Source organism: Eubalaena glacialis, chromosome 17 (assembly GCF_028564815.1).
Source record: "Eubalaena glacialis isolate mEubGla1 chromosome 17, mEubGla1.1.hap2.+ XY, whole genome shotgun sequence".
Classification (NCBI taxonomy): Eukaryota; Metazoa; Chordata; class Mammalia; order Artiodactyla; family Balaenidae; genus Eubalaena; species Eubalaena glacialis.
Window position 1 is genome coordinate 52,266,269 of NC_083732.1, and position 14,243 is coordinate 52,280,511.

Consider the following 14,243-nt stretch of genomic DNA (forward strand, 5'->3'; position numbering starts at 1 on the left):
GCCCAGAGATAAACCCATGCACATATGGTCACCTTATTTTTGATAAAGGAGGCAAGAATATACAATGGAGAAAAGACAGCCTCTTCAATAAGTGGTGCTGGGAAAACTGGACAGCTTCATGTGAAAGAATGAAATTAGAACACTCTCTAACACCACACACAAAAATAAACTCAAAATGGATGAAAGACCTAAATGTAAGGCCAGACACTATAAAACTCTTAGAGGAAAACATAGGCAGTACATTCTATGACATAAATCAGAGCAAGATCCTTTTTGACCCACCTCCTAGAGAAATGGAAATAAAACCAAAAATAAACAAATGGGACCTAATGAAACTTAAAAGCTTTTGCACAGCAAAGGAAACCATAAACAGGATGAAAAGACAACCCTCAGAATGGGAGAAAATATTTGCAAATGAAGCAACTGACAAAGGATTAATCTCCAAAATTTACAAGCAGCTTATGCAGCTCAATATCAAAAAAACCAAACAACCCAATCCAAAAATGGGCAGAAGACCTAAATAGACATTTCTCCAAAGAAGATAATACAGATTGCCAACAAACACATGAAAGGATGTTCAACATCACTAATCATTAGAGAAATGCAAATCAAAACTACAATGAGGTATCACCTCACACGGGTCAGAATGGCCATCATCAAAAAATCTAGAAACAATAAATGCTGGAGAGGGTGTGGAGAAAAGGGAATCCTCTTGCACTGTTGGTGGGAATGTAAATTGATACAGCCACTATGGAGAACAGTATGGAGGTTCCTTAGAAAACTAAAAATAGAACTACCATACGACGCAGCAATCCCACTACTGGGCATATACCCTGAGAAAACCATAATTCAAAGAGTCATGTACCACAGTGTTCATTGCAGCTCTATTTACAATAGCCAGGACATGGAAGCAACCTAAGTGTCCATCGACAGATGAATGGATAAAGAAGATGTGGCACATATATACAATGGAATATTACTCAGCCATAAAAAGAAACGAAATTGAGTTACTTGTAGTTAGGTGGCTGGACCTAGAGTCTGTCATACAGAGTGAAGTAAGTCAGAAAGAGAAAAACAAATACCATATGCTAAACATATATATGGAATCTAATTAAAGAAAAAAAAAAGGGTTCTGAAGGACCTAGGGGCAGGACAGGAATAAAGATGCAGAAGTAGAGAATGGACTTGAGGACACTGGGAGGGGGAAGGGTAAGCTGGGATGAAGTAAGAGAGTGGCATTGACATATATACACTACCAAATGTAAAATAGATAGCTAGTGGGAAGCAGCCACATAGCACAGGGAGATCAGCTCGGTGCTTTGTGACCACCTAGAGGGGTGGGATAGGGAGGGTGGGAGGGAGACACAAGAGGGAGGAGATATGGGGATATATGTTTATGTATAGCTGATTCGCTTTGTTATAAAGCAGAAATTAACACACCATTGTAAAGCAAGTATACTCCAATAAAGATGTTAAAAAAAAAGAAACTCAGAAGAGAAACATAAAAAAAATTTAAAAGGCAGTGTAAAATGACAGTTTACTGAGCTTAAAAAAAGACTGAAAAAAATAAAAATCTCTCAGAAATGAAGTTATAAGGTACCCAAGGGTTCACGAATATCGATCATAAAGAAAGTGTATATATACATATATACACACATATATATAATATGAATATAAATTCACCTCTTCCAAAGTTGGCAAAAGATATAAACATACAGACTCAAGAACTTGAGTAACGCTCAAACAGAATCAACCCCAAGAAATCTGCACAAGACACATCATAATCAAAATTCTGAAAACTAAAGACAAAGAAAAGAATCTTGAAAGCAGTAAGTGAGAAACAATACCTTACTTACAGGGAAAAAAGAAAGAAGAAAATAATAAATCTTGGAACATCAAAAAGGAAGAAAAATAGCAAGAGCAAAAGTAAGGGTAAATACAGTAGACTTTTCACCTTGAGTTTCCTGATTTATGTTTGATGGTTGAAGCAAAAATTATACAATTGTCTGATGTGGTTCTCAATATATGTTGAGAAATATTTAGGATAATTATAAACAGGTGAGGGGAAAGAGACTTAAAGGGAGGTAGTTTCTAGACTCAAACTGGTAAAATGTCAACACCAATAGACTGCGATAAGTTATGCATGTATAATGTGATATCTAAAGCAACCACTGAAACATCCAAACAGAGATACAGCAAAATGAAATTCTAAGAAATGTTCAAGTAAATCCACAGGAATGCGAGACAAAGGAAACAGAAAAAAAGAAACAGGGAACAAATAAAACAAAAAATAAAATGGCAGACTTAAGAACTAACATATCAATAATTACATTAAAGATACACAGACTAAATACACCAATTAATAAACAGAGATTCGTAGAGTAGACTAAAAACAAAAATCAACCACCACCACGACCCAACTATATGCTGTTTACAGGAAACTTAATTAAAATATAATGATGTAGGCAGTAAAGTAAAGGAATGGAAAAATATACCATGTGAAAATCAAGAGAGCAAGATGGTTCTGTAGCTTGGGAGAAGTTTGGCAGTTCCTCAAAAGGAGCCATCAATTCAATTTCTAGGTCCCAAGAAAAATTAAAACATGTCTATACTTAAGGTTGTACAGAATGTTCACAGCAGCATTATTAATAATAGCCAAAAAGTACATTAACTGATGAATGGATAAGCAAGCTGTAGTACAGCCATATAGTGTAATATTAGTCGGCCATAAGAAGAATAAAGTAGTGAAACATGCTACAAAATGGATGAACCTTGAAAATATCATGCTAAGTGAAAGAAGCCAGCCATAAAAGACCACATGCTGTATGATTTAATTTACATGAAATGTCCAGATATAGAAAGTAGATTAGTGGCTTCCAGAGGCTGAGAGGGAAGGAGTAAAGGGGAGTGACTGCTAATGGGTACAGAGTTTCTTTTTGAGGTGATGAAAATATTCTAAGATTAAGTAGTAGTGATGGTTGCACAACTCTGTAAATATACTAAAACCACAAAATTGTACACTTTAACAGTGTGAATTTTATGGTATGTGAATTAAATGTCAATAAAGCTATCACTAAATAAAAGCACTCAAATAAAAGAAGAAGAAGAAGGAGGAGGAGGAGGAGGAGAAGGCAAGAGTGACTACATTAGCATTTTATTGTAATAGCCCAAAACAGGAACCAACTCAAATGTCCTCTAATGAGTGAATGGTTAAAATGTGGTACAATGTACCACAGAGCACTACTCAGCAATTAAAGAGGATGAACTATGGATATACACAACAACGTGGATGGATCTCAAGGGTATTTATGTAGAGTGAAAACTGCCAGTCTCAAAGAGTCACATATTGTATGATTCTATTTATATAACATTCTCAAAACGACAAAATTTTCTAAATGGGGAACAGATTCATGGCTAACAGACATTATAATGGGTAATTGGATGGATATGACTTATAGTCATGAGGGACATCTTTGTGGTGCCTCTTGAATATAGTGTTGGTTACTTGAATCTACACATGTGACAAAATGGCATAGAACTATACACACACCTTGTATCAATATCAATTTCCTGATTTTACTATTGTATATAGTTAATGTAAGGTGTAGCCACTGGGGAAAACTGGGTGATGGGTACATGGGACTTCGCTACTATCTTTGCAACTTCCTGTGAACGTTAATTATTTCAAAATAAAAATTTTTCTAAAAAATAATTTGGAATTTGAAATTTAAAAATATAATAGCAATAGCATTATTTTGAACATGAAATACTTTGGAATAAATTTCACAAAATATACTCAAGACCTGTCATTGAAAATGACAAATCATCGATGAGAGAAATGAAAGAATAACTAAACAGAGATAAACTGGGTTCATGGAGTAGAAGACACAGTATTGTTATGACATCAATTCTCAAACTGACCTATAGGTTCATTACAATCCTGATCAAAATATCCGAATAGTTAACATGTGAAAAGTTGTTCCACCTTACTAATAATTAGGTGAACGTAAATAAATGCATCAGCATGATGACATACCACTTGTCATCAACAGACTGACAAAAATTTCAAAGTCTGAACAAACCAAATGGGGAGAAGTAGGAATATAGATTGACACACGCTCATACTCTCTTACTCAGCCATTCCAAAAACACTCTTATACATGTGAATATGAAGACGTTTACAGGAATGTTGTCTGCAGTGCTGTTTGTAATGGTAAATATTGAAAAAAATCCAACAATAAAGAAATAGTTAGGGACTTCCCTGGTGGTGCAGTGGTTAAGAATCCTCCTGCCAATGCCGGGGACACGGGTTCGATCCCTGGTCCGGTAAGATCCCACATGCCGCGGAGCAACTAAGTCTGTGCGCCACAACTACTGAGCCTGTGCTCTAGAGCCCGCGAGCCACAACTACTGAAGTCCTCGCGCCTAGAGCCCGTGCTCGGCAACAAGAGAAGCCACCGCAATGAGAAGCCCGCGCACAGCAAGGAAGAGTAGCCCCCACTCACCACAACTAGAGAAAGGCCGTATGCAGCAATGAAGACCCAATGCAGCCAAAACTTAAAAAAAAAAAAAAGAAATAGTTAAATAAAAATAGTATATTTATTCATATGATGGAAATGCAGCAATTAAACTGATTAAATGAGATCTAAGTAAAGCAGTGTGGGTAGAATTAAAAGACAAAATTGAATTTAAAATGCAAGATGGGGGGGAGGAGGGGGCGGGCTCCCAATCCGGTTCCATCCGGTTCTCCCACCGCCCCCGCCGCGGGTCCCAGCAGCTCGGGCGGCGGGAGGAGCTGCAGCGGCCAGGCAGCCTAGCTTCGCGAAGGCTCTCGGCGCGCCGCGGCCTGCAGGCACCCGGCACGCGCCCGCCCCGCCGCCACGATGCCCAAGAGGAAGGTCAGCTCCGCCGAGGGGGCGGCGAAGGAGGAGCCCAAGAGGAGATCGGCGAGGTTGTCAGCTAAACCAGCTCCTGCAAAAGTGGAAACGAAGCCAAAAAAGGCGGCAGGAAAGGATAAATCTTCCGACAAAAAAGTGCAAACAAAAGGGAAAAGGGGAGCAAAGGGAAAACAGGCTGAAGTGGCTAACCAAGAGACTAAAGAAGACTTACCTGCAGAAAATGGAGAAACTAAAAATGAGGAGAGCCCAGCTTCTGATGAAGCAGGGGAGAAAGAAGCCAAGTCTGATTAATATCACACACCTGGTCCTATCAGTGGTCCCTGTTTCCCTTCTTGTACAATCCAGAGGAATATTTTTATCAACTGTTTTGTAAATGCAAGTTTTTTAGTAGCTCTAGAAACATTTTTAAAAAGGAAGGAATCCCACCTCATCCCATTTTTTAAGTGTAAATGCTTTTTTTTAAGAGGTGAAATCATTTGCTGGTTGTTTATTTTTTGGTACAACCAGAAAATAGTGGGATATTGAATATGGGAGGCTTTGATTGTCTTGGGTGTCAGCTGAACATTCCACAGATGGGGGGGTAGTAGCTTTTCTATCCTATAATACAAAGCATACTAAATGGCAGTTTGGAGTCAGTTGTGCATTTAATGTCTTAAACACTTTAAATTACTTCTTTTCCCACGTTGTTTTTGGTAGAATTGTTTCCTAAAGCAAACCACTCACCCCTTGATCTTGGCTCTCCTGGGCAGAATTTTGTGCACTCTGTAACAACTTTGGTCGTGGTAGTCCAGTTCTTCTAGTAACTGTTAATGTGCTGTGAACGATTGACAATTTGAGTATGTAGTGTATATGATATTAAATTGTGAATTAGTGGGACTTACGATGTAACAGCATATCAATATTTGAAGATATTGGTACTTGATATCCTGCGAAGGAAAATTTGCCCCCAAATTTTAAGCTGGAAAGTCACTGGAATAACTGTTCAGAAAAGAATCACAACTACATGATTTTTTAGGTTTTTGGTACGTATGTTGAGAATTGTGTACAAATTGAAATGTCTGTGTACTGATCCTCAAAACAACCAATAAAATCTCAATTATGAAAGAATTTCTTGAAAAAAAAAAAAGCAAGATGTAGAAAGCACAATATGTGCTATGGAATGAATTGTGTCTCCCCAAATTCATATGTTGATGTCCTAACTTCCACTGTGTCTGTATCATGAGATAGGGTCTTTAAGAGGTTCTTAAGGTTAAATGAGGTCATAAGGGTAGGGTCCTAATCCAAAGAAATTGTGGCTTTATAAGAAGAGGAAGAGAGAGAGAACTCTTTTTCTCCCCAACTGTGAGGACACAACAAGAAGGTGGCCATTTTCAAGCCAGGAGGAGAGGTCTCACCAAGAATCGTATTAGCTGGCACCTTGATCTGGGACTTCTAGTCTCCAGAACTATGAGGAAATTAATTTCTGTTGTTTAAGCCATCCAGTCTCTGATATTTTGCTATGGTAGCCTGAGAAGACTAATAAAATATGGTACCATTACGTAAGTTAAAATACATACAAAATAGTCCTCTGGATTGTTTATGAATCCATATACCCATATAAAACACTATCTTAAAAAGGAGCTGGGAGAACATACCCCAAACTTAATGGTTGCTCTTGGAGATGGGGAGGGTAATAGAACTCAGGGCTGGAGTTAAGAGAGTTTACTGTTCTGCAGTATTTCACTTCTTAAGGAAAAATGAAAAGCAAATGAGGAAAATGTTAACTGTTTATTTTGACCTGTGCAAATATGGGTGTTATAATTATATTACTTTTATATCTTTAGATTATCTTTTAAATTTCGTTTAAAAAACAGAATAGGGATAAACTTACAAATAAGATGAAATACATTACTTGTTATCCCTTTTCAAGTAAAGGAAAATAGGTAAATATAAAGATAGAGGAATTGATAAATGAATGGACAGACTAAAAGACAAATAGGCAGGCTGGACAATTTATGACTTATATTTGTAAATTTCACAGTCAATATATCATTCTCTAATTTTAATATTGAAAATGCTGCTCCCAGTACATAATATTTTTTCATTCATTCATTCATTCCCATATTTATTTGGTAAACAATAATTTATAATTGAGCATGTGCTGGATAGTGGTAGAAGTGTTTAATAAGACAGATGGTATAATTGAGGATCTCAGTCCAGTGAGAAAGACTGATGCAAAAACTTATTCACAAGACAATATAAAGTGTTCTCCAAGAGAGGTACATAGAAAAGAAGACATGTGAGATAAATTTTTTAAAATTCAAAAACAAGTCTGAAACCTCTGAATGAAGGCTTTAAAAACCACTAAAATCTGTATTCTATAACTTCTCTGGATTTTTGCTCAGCCCAAATTCTTCTACATGTATCACATAACTTTTAAAAGTCTGATTAAACCCAAAATGATTCTTGTCTCACCTTTGCAAATTTTTCGTCTTCTGTGACTACCAATTTTTTTTTCTGCTTACTATATTCTTGTCTTCTCTCCAAAACACTCATAATTTTTTCATCAGTTAAGTTCTTCCTAAACTCACAAAACTGAGGCCAAAATTTAAACAGAACTCCAAAAATTGTCATCTGTATATAAAACAAAGTATGTCTCAGATTACAGTTTTATACAAATGTACCAATTTAAACTCTAATTCACCATAATAATGGATTAACTATTCTATTCTTTAATATACAGCATGTTTCCTCCAACTTATTGTCTCCAGACATCTTGGTATAGTTTAGTTCAGCACATGCTTATCATCAATGTTTTTTTACTACCAATGAGAAGTCTTTCTTTTAAAAAAAACATACTCTTAAATACAGTTAAAAGTCAATTTATGCTTTATGTTTCCCTATCCAGTTGATTGTATTAATAAAGAATCCATTAGGTCTTTTAAAATAAGAAATTTATGTTTTCTTTGAAAACATATACCAGTTGATCTGCCATACACTCTGCTGTTTTATGCAAGTATTCCAAATATTCAGTTCATCAAGGGGAACTCCTCTCCGGTCCCCTTTCCTTTCTTTTAGAGAAAGGAAATACCATTTTGCCTCTGGAAAAGCTCTTAAACAAAGCTGCAGATCTAAGAATAAATCTTGAGTAACTTTTAAATGATATAATCTCTCTTTTATGTGAGAGCAAGAAAAGTAACATTTAAAAAGCAGAGTGGTATCCTGCACAAATGCTTTCTTAGGACACTCTACATTAAGTGATTAATTGTGATATTTATAGAGATAAGAATTGTTGCTCAAATTCCCATGCCAAGTTTTTCCATTAGTTCCAGAGGCATACATTACTTCCAAGAAGGTAGGACTTGCCACATCAGATCAAGTCCAACATTTTGTTGCTGGGAATGGCCTATACCTAATGCCCTGGAGAAAAATGAACTATCCCATTAGGCTCTAAGCCAACTCTTCAGGGGGAAAGTGGAATTTTTAAAAAGTAAATGCTGCAGTGATCAACAGCGTCCTGAATTGATATATTTCATGACTCCTCGTTTCTGTACATGAGTATCATTAGTAAAACTATTTACTCCCTTTACAATACTATCTTGTCATTGAATGCTATAGCCTCTTGGGATTGTGAACACAAAAGCTAAACATACTTTATTTGCTGAAGTGCAGGCTTTTAAAAAATTTTCATTTACATTTATCTGTCATGCATTTAATTAAGTAATCCCCTTCTCCAAAGTTAAACGATCATGGTAGTTTTTATATGCACTTTTTAAACTTAAGTACTCCTCCTCCACCTCTATTTACCAACTATTGACCCTACTTCTCAGTTACCCCTCCAAAACCTAAGTCATTCCCAGCTCTCAAATATATTTATTTTCATGTAGAAGGCTTTCCAGTAAAAGTCACCCTATTAGGACACAATTTTTCAAGGTAGACATAAAATTGCTCTATTTCTAGAAGTTGCAATTAAGGTTAATAACATACATGTTATTCATGAAAATTGTCCTATACCTCCAAAACCTTAAAAGATAACCAAACTGTGGGTAAGTAAATGTTTTAATAAATACAGAGCTACTTTGCTCACTGCCAGCAGATGGGCAATGCTCTAGTATGAGTGAGAAGGGCCAGTGAAAATATGGCTGGGTGATGAAAACTTTCAAGCTATTAGGAATGCAGGTGGGGGACAGGCAGACGCTATACTGCAGGGGTCCCCAATCCCCAGGCCACGGACAGGACTGCACAGCAGGAGGTGAGTGGTGGGTGAGCCAGCAAAGCTTCATCTGTATTTACAGACGCTCCCCATCATTCACAGTACTGCTTGAGCTCCGCCTACTGTCAGATCAGCTGCGTCATTAGATTCTCAAAGGAGCGTGAACCTTACTGTGAACTGCACATGTGAGGGATCTAGGTTGCGTGCTCTTTATGAGAATCTAATGCCTGATGATCTGAGGTGAAGCTTAGGCGGTGATGCTAGCACCGGGGAGTGGCTGCAAATACAGATTATCATTAGCAGAGAGGTTTGACTGCACAGAGACCATAATAAATCAATTGCTTGCAGATTCATATCGAAACCCTATCAGTGAGCGGCAAGTGAAAACAAGCTCAGGGCTCCCACTGATTCTGCATTATAGTGAGTTGTATAATTATTTCATTATATATTACAATGTAATAATAATAGAAATAAATTGCACAATAAATGTAATGCACTTGAATCATCCCAAAACCATCCACCCACACTCCCGCCCACAGTCCGTGGAAAAACCGTCTTCCACAAAGCCGGTCCCTGGTGCCAAAAAGGTTGGGGACCGCTGCTATAGTGAAAACAATACTAAAACAGGCAATTTTTATATTTACTATTCAGCCCTTTTGCTCAACTTTGCTCTCATGTCCAATTTGATCTATTCCTGTCATGATCCATCTATTCTCACATCATTCATTCATATGTTCAAAAATGTTACTGAGTGTCTATTCTATGCCAGGCACTCAGGCCACAAAGGCAAATAAGAAACATTCCCTACGCTCAAAGACCTTACAGTCCGATGGGAAATTGAGGCATGAGAATAGCCATTTTCAATTCTGTGTGATAAGTGTTCTGACAGGGACAAATACAAGATATCATAGAAGCATAAGAGAGAGAAGATGATACTGTTAAAAGCTCTGGAAGCAAGAAAGTAAGCCCTCTTTATGGAAGTACAAATATTTCAGTAAGACTGGGAGACAGATGGCAGGGAGTGGGAAGACATGTGGTTAGAGAAATATGTAGTAAGGAGCTTGGTCTTCATTCTGAAGACAATGGGAAGTAATTGAAATTGAAAGCAAAGAAGTGACATGATCAAATATACATTTTGAAAAGATGGATCTGTCTGCAGTGAGTTAAATGGTTTTGAGAGAGCCTAGAGGCAGGGAATTCTGGTAATCAATGTGAGACATTGCAGATGTGAACTGAGGTAGCGGCATGGAGTTGGAGAAAAGTAGATAGAATAAGAGATAAGAAGGAGACAAATGGATACATATAAGTGACTGAAGATCCCCAAAGGTAAGGAATGAAGGATAGGGAAGACATGAAGATGGCAACCAGATCTCTGGCTTGTATACCTGGGTAGGAGATATGCCATTCTCTGAGCTTCCTTACAGAAAACAGAAACAATAGATTTGGTGAGGTGAGGCCCCTAAATATTCTCTTGTGTTCTGATACTCCAAAGTCCATATTTAAGATATGTTTGGGACTTTGATTTGGGAAATCAGGTAGGAGGCATAAACTAGAGGACTCCAATAAAGTTCACGGGCTGTAATCCCTGGACAGTGCGGTGGAACCAACCTACGTAAGCAGCTCCAGACATTCACCATCAGACTTGAGGCTAGATGGTCTCCTGGCTATCAGGAGACCTAGGCTAGGCTAAGTGATCTTTTCATTAACAGATGCTACAATTCTGACACCATGTTTTTTCTATTTCTCTCTAGCACATCCTCAATCATTCTTCTTTATTTTTACCTATTTCAATGCATAATTGGATGGTGAGTCTACTTTCAGTTCCTTTTAGGACTTAGAACACAGCTGGCTTGCAAATGAATATTAAGGAATAATGGTCTTTTTCCATGCTCAAGGGCAATCATACCCTAAATCTCTGTTTCATATCACTTAAATCGTGACATGGCCTTCCCTATTACCCCTATTATAATTTATTTTTCTTAATCATTTTTCAGGAACATCACTAAAAGGCTTTTCAAAATGCAAATAAATTATGTTCAGCAACTCACTGTTCTCTATTATTTGTCTTAAAAAGAAGTAACTTGAGCAGGTTAACAGCCATGATTTTCCTTTCATGAGCTTGTGTACTTTATGTTGGTTGGGTACTTAAATCTCCTCTCACTTATTTTATGAGCTATGTGAATATTCCAACCTTTAAAAATACACAAATCTTGGGACACACATATTTTACACATTTTTGTGGTAGCAGATATTTTAAAAGGAAATATGAATGGTGGGAAAGGAAGGAGGAATTAGCTGGAGTTTTATAAGTTAGAAATAAAATGATAACCATGCAAAGTCAAAGTACAGAATTTAAATAATTGTATTTGCTGTATATTATCATCAACAAAATAGTAAGTTACTAGTTTCTATGTTCTGTGGCATACGCAACATTTTTTAAATTAAACAGAATAAATCCCAGGATTAGGAGGATTAGAGCTTTGCCAAATATGACTAATGCAAAAACTTCTAAAGAATATCTAGATTGTTAATCTATTTTAAAGTATGCTTACTACATGCCCTGATTTCTTACCTGTGCCTCTCTAAATACATATGGTCCCAACTCCTTTCTGTGTTCAATAATCTTCTGGGCTTGCTCTAATGGAATGTCAATTTGTAAAGCTGGTGGAATACTGGAATTAATAAAGCAGTTGATAATAGTCATGATCTTCTTGTGGATGAGGGACTCATCACAATGAGAATGGCACAAGTCCTAAACAAGGAGGAAAGATAAAACAATATATGATTAATGCATTAACAGAATACTTTATAGAATGTGTAAATATGTCTGTCAGTTAATATATATATATTTTAATTTCAGATCAAGAGGTTACTGGGACATGTCAAGACTATCTTAAAAAATCATAGCTTTTATTTCTCTTGGGTTTGAAGAACCTAAGAAATTTTATTCTTTTTTGCTCCTAGCCTGTGTCTTCATTTCTATGTGTGTCTCATGGATAGCATCTAGTTCCATGTTTTTCCCACCCATTCTGTCAATCTCTGCCTTTTAAAGGAACCTAAGACTTTGATGCACATAGTTTACGTAAATACGGGTTTCATTTAATCCTGATTCTTTCTTCTCCTGGAAAAGGAGCAGCTTTAGTGTCTACTTTGACTCATTTAACAAATTCATATTAAGTTCCTGCTACATGTCAGACACTGAGCTGAGCCCCAAGACACAGCACCTGTCCTTTAAAGCCTCAATATCTACTGGCATCATAAAGATCAGATCAGAAATTAATGAAAAAGAAATGAAGAGAACAATAGCAAAGATCAATAAAACTAAAAGCTGGTTCTTTGAGAAGATAAACAAAATTGATAAACCATTAGCCAGACTCATTAAGAAAAAAGGGAGAAGACTCAAATCAATAGAATTAGAAATGAAAAAGGAGAAGTAACCACTGACACTGCAGAAATACAAAGGATCATGAGAGATTGCTACAAGCAACTCTATGCCAATAAAATGGACAACCTGGAAGAAATGGACAAATTCTTAGAAAAGCACAACCTTCCGAGACTGAACCAGGAAGAAATAGAAAATATGAACAGACCAATCACAAGCACTGAAATTGAAACTGTGATTAAAAATCTTCCAACAAACAAAAGCCCAGGACCAGATGGCTTCACAGGCGAATTCTATCACACATTTAGAGAAGAGCTAACACCTATCCTTCTCAAACTCTTCCAAAATATAGCAGAGGGAGGAACACTCCCAAGCTCATTCTAGGAGGCCCCTATCACCCTGATACCAAAACTAGACAAAAGATGTCACAAAAAAAGAAAACTACAGGCCAATATCACTGATGAACATAGATGCAAAAATCCTCAACAAAATACCAGCAAACAGAACCCAACAGTACATTAAAAGGATCATACACTATGGTCAAGTGGGGTTTATCCCAGGAATGCAAGGATTCTTCAATATACACAAATCAATCAATGTGATACACCATATCAACAAATTGAAGGATAAAAACCATATGACAATCTCAATAGATGCAGAAAAAGCTTTTGACAAAATTCAACACCCATTTATGATAAAAACTCTCCAGAAAGTAGGCATAGAGGGAACCCACCTCAACATAATAAAGGCCATATATGACAAACCCACAGCCAACATTGTTCTCAATGGTGAAAAACTGAAACCATTTCCTCTAAGATCAGGAACAAGACAAGGTTGCCCACTCTCACCACTATTATTCAACACAGTTTTGGAAGTTTTAGCCACAGCAATCAGAGAAGAAAAAGAAATAAAAGGAATCCAAATCAGAAAAGAAGAAGTAAAGCTGTCACTGTTTGCAGATGACATGACACTATATATAGAGAATCCTAAAGATGCTACCAGAAAGCTACTAGAGCTACTCAATGAATTTGGTAAAGTAGCAGGATACAAAATTAATGCACAGAAATCTCTTGCATTCCTATACACTAATGATGAAAAATCTGAAAGAGAAATTAAGGAAACACTCCCAATTACCATTACAACAAAAAGAATAAAATAGCTGGAATAAACCTACCTAAGGAGACAAAAGACCTGCATGCACAAAACTATAAGACACTGATGAAAGAAATTAAAGACGATACAAACAGATGGAGAGATATACCATGTTCTCGGATTGGAAGAATCAACATTGTGAAAATGACTACACTACCCAAAGCAATCTACAGATTCCAAAAAATCCCTATCAAACTACCAATGGCATTTTTCAAAGAACTAGAACAAAAAATTTCACAATTTGTATGGAAACACAAAAGACCCCGAATAGCCAAAGCAATCTTGAGAAAGAAAAACGGAGCTGGAGGAATCAGGCTCCTTGACTTCAGACTTTACTACAAAGCTACAGTAATCAAGACACTATGGTACTGGCACAAAGACAGAAATATAGATCAATGGAACAGGATGGAAAGCCCAGAGATAAACCCAAGCACATATGGTCACCTTATCTTTGATGAAGGAAGCAAGAATATACAATGGAGAAAAGACAGCTTCTTCAGTAAGTGGTACTGGGAAAACTGGACAGCTAAGTGTAAAAGAATATTAGAACACTCCCTAACACCATACACAAAAATAAACTCAAAATGGATTGAAGACCTAAATGTAAGGCCAGACACTA

The 14,243-nt window shown here is 36.8% G+C and overlaps 2 protein-coding genes across 2 annotated transcripts in view; one reads left to right on the forward strand and one right to left on the reverse strand.

Moving 5' to 3' along the window:
- Nucleotides 1-14,243, reverse strand: part of RGS22 (regulator of G protein signaling 22) — a 173,305-nt gene that overhangs the window by 28,758 nt on the left and 130,304 nt on the right. The window contains exons 22-23 of the mRNA XM_061171399.1: nt 11,663-11,842; nt 7,353-7,511 (exon numbers count right to left, since the gene is read on the reverse strand). Of these exons, the coding sequence (XP_061027382.1) occupies nt 7,353-7,511; nt 11,663-11,842 (339 nt within the window). The remainder of the gene's footprint in view (nt 1-7,352; nt 7,512-11,662; nt 11,843-14,243) is intronic.
- On the forward strand, nt 4,884-5,270 carry LOC133077134 (non-histone chromosomal protein HMG-14). The gene has a single exon (XM_061171816.1). It carries the CDS (start codon nt 4,884-4,886, stop codon nt 5,187-5,189), a length of 306 nt encoding a protein of 101 aa, XP_061027799.1. The 3' UTR covers nt 5,190-5,270.

What these genes read in the sequence shown, in the direction of transcription:
- LOC133077134 (XM_061171816.1), top strand. Translation starts at nt 4,884, where the DNA reads ATGCCCAAGAGGAAGGTCAGCTCCGCCGAGGGGGCGGCGAAGGAGGAG.